This window comes from Rutilus rutilus (genome assembly GCF_951802725.1).
Source record: "Rutilus rutilus genome assembly, chromosome: 7".
Taxonomy (NCBI): Eukaryota; Metazoa; Chordata; class Actinopteri; order Cypriniformes; family Leuciscidae; genus Rutilus; species Rutilus rutilus.
Window position 1 is genome coordinate 48706666 of NC_140221.1, and position 7500 is coordinate 48714165.

The 7500-nt window shown below is 42.4% G+C and overlaps 1 protein-coding gene across 2 annotated transcripts in view; it reads right to left on the minus strand.

Moving 5' to 3' along the window:
• Nucleotides 1–7500, minus strand: part of hook3 (hook microtubule-tethering protein 3) — a 43079-nt gene that overhangs the window by 30141 nt on the left and 5438 nt on the right. For both annotated transcript variants that reach the window (XM_084415500.1, XM_084415501.1), the window contains exons 2-5: nucleotides 1862–1947; nucleotides 1135–1207; nucleotides 1005–1055; nucleotides 727–859 (exon numbers count right to left, since the gene is read on the minus strand). In XM_084415500.1, the coding sequence (XP_084271626.1) occupies nucleotides 727–859; nucleotides 1005–1055; nucleotides 1135–1207; nucleotides 1862–1947 (343 nt within the window). The remainder of the gene's footprint in view (nucleotides 1–726; nucleotides 860–1004; nucleotides 1056–1134; nucleotides 1208–1861; nucleotides 1948–7500) is intronic.

Here is a 7500-nt window from a genome sequence, read left to right on the forward strand (position 1 = left end):
CACACACACACACACACACACACACACACACACACACACACTCACTCACACTCACTCTCTCGCTCTCACACTCACTCTCGCACACTCACTCTCTCACACTCACTCACTCTCACAGCCTCACACTCACTCTCACAGCCTCACTCTCTCACACTCACACACACACTCACTCTCTCGCTCACTCACTCTCTCACAGCCTCACACTCTCTCACACTCACTCACTCTCACACTCACTCACTCACACACACACTCACACTCACTCTCTCGCTCTCGCACACTCACTCTCTCACACTCACTCTCTCACACTCACTCTCTCACACTCACTCTCTCACTCACTCACTCACACTCACAGCCTCACACTCACTCTCACAGCCTCACTCTCTCACACTCACTCACACACACACTCACTCACTCTCACACTCTCTCTCACACTCACACAGCCTCACACTCACTCACTCTCACAGCCTCACTCTCACAGCCTCACTCTCACAGCCTCACTCTCACAGCCTCACTCTCACAGCCTCACTCTCACAGCCTCACTCTCACAGCCTCACTCTCACAGCCTCACTCTCACAGCCTCACTCTCACAGCCTCACTCTCCCACACTCACTCTCTCACACTCACACAGCCTCACTCTCACTCCCTCCCACACTCCCTCTCTCACACTCCCTCTCTCACACTCACTCACTCTCACACTCACTCACTCTCACATTCACACACACTCTTTACCCTGCTTCTGTTCGCAGTTAACAGCACAGCCCAGGATGAGCTGCAACATTCGGCCCAGTTCTGCTGCATCTGAGTGTTCTGCGATGAGACCGACGTCTGGAAGAGTGAAATCATTGATCTGTTGCCCCAAAATCTGCAGAACCAACGACACACACACACACACACACACACACACAGATGGACAGAGAGGTTATGGGTCAATTCAAGAGGAAAATAATGTGACGTTTGTCAACATAAATGTGTCACATTTCAGTCTCACACAGAAAGATGAGTCTCACCTCATGGTTGTAATCCAAAATACCTTTCAAAATTTTCTTTAAATTGCTGATCTGAAAAAAAGAAAACATGAAAACATGAAAGCCCCTATAAGATGTGTGAAGACGTGTGTGAACGAGAGCTGATGAATACCTTTAACCTCCAGTTGTCTCCAACATCAGCTTTAATACGACTGATCCAAGCATCAGTGAAATACACGAAATCACTGAGAGAGAGAGAGAGAGAGAGAGAGAGTGAGATATGGGTTCATCATAAGGGATATACCTGTAGACATCATAAACAATAGATATTTTGGATATTTTCTCTGCAGGAAAGATACTGTAATCAGTGTGGAAGAACTGAACTGGGTTCTTTTTCCCAGTTTATTGCGGTTGAATGAACTGAATACACAGGTCCAATATACTGATACACACCCAACTGTTTACGTTCATAACTGCCTCTGTTTACGTGTATCTGGCGGACACACTTTTATGTGTAAAAATGTGAGTATTCACGTAAACAGAGGCAGTTATGAACGTAGACAGTTTGGTGTGTATCAGTATATTGGACCTGTGTATTTGGTCTTAAAGTGACAGCAGCCTAATAACCCTGCTGCTCTCATTAATGTTAATTAAACTACAAAAAAAGAGAAAAATCACTCACTGCTCTTGACTGAACACTTTATCAAAACATGTAGAGCTTTGATAAGCATTAATGTGTACTATGCAGTGTGTTATTTTTACATTTAATCATTGCAATTTTATGAAATTTCAATGTAATAATTTTTTTGGGCATCATAATCTTAAATGAAATCATGAAATTAAACGCCTCAGATTGTGTTGGCTGGAGCATGAGCACTGAGATGTTGAGTCTCACACACATCTTCTGCAGGACTTGTGCCATGGCCAGTCCCCCGGTCAGCTCGTCTACGGTCGAACACGCCGCCTCCACTCCAAACGTCTGGATCTGAACACAAACACAACGAAGGAGGATCAGAGGAGCACCAGGAACACGACGCATCACTTCCTGTAGCTCACATGAGGACGGGTGAGACTAGAGCTACTAACACTACTACTATATAGTATGCAGAAAACAGTATGTGCTTAATACATAGTATTCGATGCAACTGTAGGTCACATGACAGTGGCAACAGGGCGAATGTAGCACGTCTGAACTTCATTCATATTAAATCCATTCAATTCACATTTATTTGTAAAGCGCTTTTCATAATACTCATCGAGTCCACATTACAGTTTAGAGTGATCTGTTATCAGAGGAGACTGTCTGAGTTATGCATTTCAGAAATCACAGTAAGCTAAAAATGTATTCATTTAAACAATGTAATGATGTAAGACAGAAACAGTGAGCTCACTGAAGTAATGAATACTTGTTTGTTAACAAATGATTATGACATTTAGAAAAATGAATATAGAAAATACTTTTTTCCCGGTCGTTTCAAACCAAATGTAGTAACTACTATACAGTTTCAGACGGCATCATTTACGGCCATGGAATCCATCAAAATTACAACAAAGAAATAATGTAATTTGTGAGAAATCAAAGTGATTTTATAGGGCTCTAGCTGAGCTTCAACAGTTTAGATCCGTTACAGGACCGCACGCTGTAATCGCAGGTCACATGACGAGTTGGGAAACTCAAGAGTGTGTGTGTCCTGAGCTCAAGTGTCCATTACACACACAGGCTGCATTCACTTGTGCTTGTGCAACGACCCTGTAATCTGCACTAAGACTCAGACTGCAGGTCTCCACAGCGGAAGAGGGTTTTCTGGGCGTTCAAACACAGTCAGACTCCAGCATCAACACAAAGCCCTATTGTGCTGTGAGATTTCATCACTAGCATCATGCTAAACTCGCTCATGCTAACTCAGGAAAACACGCCCTCGTCTCAGGAAACAGACGAGCTGAAAACACACTCAGATCAACATCTGGTTCTGATGATGTCACTCACACAGGTTCAGCTGGAGTGTAAACAGGAAGACGGTTGCGTCAGCTGATCTGAGTGTGTGTGTGTGTGTGTGTGTGTGTGTGAGGAATGTGTGTGTTGGGTGTGTGAGACGCTTCACATCTGCCGGGAGAAGAGATTTTCTTTTCTCTTACGTGACGTACACTACCAGTCCAAGTTTAGATCAGTAAGATCACAGTGTTTTTAAAATAAGTCTCTTCTGCTCATCAAGTGCATTTATTTATTAAAAATACAACAAAAAAACAGTAATATTGTGAATTATTATTCCACTGTAAAACAGCTGTTATGTGAATATAGGGCTGTGTGATATAGCTAAAACAATTATCCTGATATAATCAAGTATACGCTGAGTTTCTGCTCATCTATGAGACGAGCTCCAGCTCTCGCGCCAGCGCCTCGTGTCCTGATCATATTGTCTGCTATATTTGCTTCTTATTTATTAAATCCAGGCAGATGAAATATTGATTAAAATGAAGATACAATTTATACAAAATGAACTTCACTTTAAAGAAAGGCTTTCTACAAGACGTGCATATGTGTGTGTGTGTGTGTGTGTCCATGTGTGTGTGTGCATGTGTGTGTGCGTTAGGGCTGTATACCTTGGAGAACCTGGCGATACGATACATACCTCGATACACAGGTCACGATTCGATACGTACCTCGATACAGAGCTGTCTCGATACGATTTGATACAATGTGACACGATTCGATACGATTCAATAAAAATACATGGGCCAGAGCCAATTAGTTAATGCTGAACACATTTACTCAACAAACAGAACTCTGCATTTTTCTTCAATTTATTAAAGACAAAAGTGCATTATAACAAAGTGCATTTTGCTTAAATATTTGCAACTTTAAGTGCTCTGATTAATTGTACACAAATTGTATTGATCTGGAAATTACCACAAGTCAACATTTAACTTTCCAAGGGTACAGTCTGAGCTCACACAAGCACAAAATCTTCTTATTATTATTCTTCTTATTCTTAACTTCTTATTAAATCTTAAAAAAGGTGGATATCCGTCTAACACGTCCCAATAAACGAGCGACAGCAGGAAGCTTCAGTGCACGCTGTGAGGCAAGGTTTAAAGTGTGAGCGAAGCACCTGAAATGCAACATACCGGCAAGCTCCGCTGCGACGCTCATATTTGCGGCGTTGTCAGTCACAATAGCTGGGTCTTTGGATACGAGGTCCCACTCCTCCAGCGCTGCTTTCAACAACTCTGCAATGTTTGACCCCGTATGGCTCTCGTGCATGGCTCGCGTTTGTAAAACGTGCGACATCAGTTCCCACTCCTCGTTAACGTGATTGTAACAAAAGCTTGTAATAAAATCTTCGACATTTTCCATGAGTTTTTTTAAACTCGCGGGCGCCGCTGCGCCCCCTAATGGCTGGGCGGAGTATCGATACTAAGGGCTAGAATATCGATACTGTATCTTTTTTTATTATATCGGTATGTATCTAAGAATCGATATTTTGAGCACACCCCTAGTGTGCGTGTGTGTGTGTGTGTGTGCATGTGTGTGTGCATGTGTGTGTGCGCGTGTGCGCACTGCTTTACTGTGTTCATTATAGCCTGTTACTCTCAGTGAGGAACACAACAGCAGTACAGTGCCGCTCCACACCGCTGTGAACGCAAGCATTTTACGTTTGTCTTTAAATGAGCGATTTACACACCCGCCGGTGACACCGGTGTTCCCTCACGCCACTACTACAGCCCGTATGCGCCAGAGAAACGAGGGCGCCGCATCTTTAGAATATTGTCTTTGAACTTCCGTTTTTGCGGGCGCTCTGTATATCTCTATGGCGCTGCTGTCCAGGAGTAATCAGCTTTTGAAGTGGATTTACTTAATGTAAAGTTAACGAAAGGTATCATGAGGACTGTAATGTTTAAAGCAGATGGGTTAACAAGCGCAATGACGAGCGCAGCGCTGGAAAGGGGCGGAGCTACAGAAGGCCTATAGAGGAGCTGTAACTCTCGCCTGATTACAGCAGTTATTAATAATTACACTCTGACGAAGATTATGATAACAGCTACTGTTCGCTGTTTAAAGTTACGCTGTCCACAGAAACTAGCAGCAAATCACAGCGCTGCTTCCCTTCAGTCTGACACCACAGCTGACACTCACACACACACACACACACATCTGAAACCATAGCTGACGCTCAGAACACTAACACACACACACACATCTGAAACCATAGCTGACGCTCAGAACACTAACACACACTCACTCTCTCACACACACACACACACACACATCTGAAACCACAGCTGACGCTCAGAACACTAACACACACACTCACTCTCACACACACACACACACACACACACACACACACACACACACACACACACACACACATCTGAAACCACAGCTGACGCTCACAACACTAACACACACACATCTGAAACCACAGCTGACGCTCACACACACACACTCAAACACAGTTCAGTTCTGCTCTTAAACACACACTCAGTTCAGTTCTGTTAGGCATAGACTAGTGTGTGTGGGTGTGTGTGTGTGTGGGTGTGTGTGTGTGTGTGTGTGTGTGTGTGTGTGTGTGTTTTCATGTATGTCTATTAAACTGACACTGAGCGTCTGACGCATCGCTCCTCACGCTCCTCATGTCCTGCTGTGCTTCTCAATCATGGCATTATAAACTCTGACAGTGGGATCATAATAATAATAATAATAATAATAATAATAGTTTGATTTCATGTCTTGACTCTGTTTGTGATGTTGGAAATAGTGCTGATCTCCAGCCGAGTGTGTCGTCAGATTCAACAAGACGAGAGCTGGGTAGAGCCCGACCGATATATCGGCCGATATTAGGTATAACTATCGGTATCGGCATTTATAATGGCCGATAAATTTATATTAAAAAAAATGCAGCGTGCAGTGATTTATGTAAGGATGGCGCTGCCAATAAAGCACCTAAAAGCTGTCACAAAGAACTCGCAAAAGTGGCAAAAAAAAATAACGTCCGCGTCCGGTGTAGACACAGTGTTAAAGGGGGGGTGAAACACTCATTATCAGTCAATCTCATGTTAATCTTGAGTACCTATAGAGTAGTATTGCATCCTTCAAATCTTCAAAAAGTCTTTAGTTTTATTATATTTATAAAAGAAAGATAGGCTGTACCGAGTCTTTCCGGAAAAAAACGAGCGGCTGGAGGTGTGCCGTGTGGGCGGAGCTAAAGCTGTGCTAACGCGTCGAGCTAACAACACTCAGACATTTGAAGCAGTTTTACTCACCGCCCGGTTCCAACGCACGACCGCAAACCTTTATCATTGTGACTGCTCGATCCTTAAGCATTAGACGATCTGCAAATCCGTCGATCTGGGCTTTGTTTATAAAACAATCATCGTCGAAATGCAGGGAACAAACAAGAACACTTGCACAACTCCGTTGATGCTCTGAAAAAACAAACTCCATCCACTGGTCCCTTAATGCTGGGTTCATTGGGAATCTGTGCAGGGTTGTCTTGCCCTGGCAACCAAAAACACACTTCTTTGGTGACACTGACTTCCCTAAAGCAGAGCACAGCGCTTTGATGGCGTACTGCTTTGGCTCTCTTCTCTCTCTGGTCTACGGATGCGCGCCCGCGCCTTTCCAGGAGAAGTGCCCTTAGGAAAGTGCCCTTAGGAAAGTGCCCTTAGATATAAGGAAATTACGCCCCAGCTGACGTCACACAGACCCATACTCGAAAAAAACTTTCGAAACTTGTGACAAACCGGTAGGACAATTTTTGGCACAGAAATACTCCTTCAAACGTACAATTTACTTTTTGAAACTTTGTCCATGTTTAGCAGGGGAATCCGACTCTTTAACAGTGTAAAAAACTCAGTATGCATGAAATAGCATTTCACCCCCCCTTTAAAGCTCATTCTGCTACGTTACAACATCAAGCAATATTACAATAATTTATGTAATTATAACACTTTATATAGGGCCATTTTGCATTAAGAGTAGCCTAGTTTCACGTTTAGTACATTTTGCTTACTACTTATTTAAAATAGTATAACACTACTGTACATAGATCTTTTTAGTAAAGTAAAATGAATAATATCATAATGAAAACGTTTATAACTACATGAGTTCTTCCTCCACTGGTAGATATTAGAGAAATTAAGATTAAAAATAGAAGATAAGGTTTTGTCAGTGACACTTTTGATATATTTATTGATACAAGTTATGTTTTAAATAACGTGACTAAATTAAAAGACAAAGTCGTTAGTGAAGATTATGCAACAGTATTTAGAATATAATATAAAATGCGATGCAAACTAGTTTGGTTACAGCTCAAATTCCCATTCTATCATTCACCCTGCCTCCATTACATATCTCTGTCACACAAGTGTTTGATCACCACATTTGAGTGATCATTGCAAAACGTTTATATTAGAGCCCGACCGATTTATCGGCCGATATTAGGCATTTTCCAAACTATCGGTATCGGCATTTGTAATGGCCGATAAATGAATATTTTAAAAAATAAAATAAAAACGGACGAAACACCCTTCAACC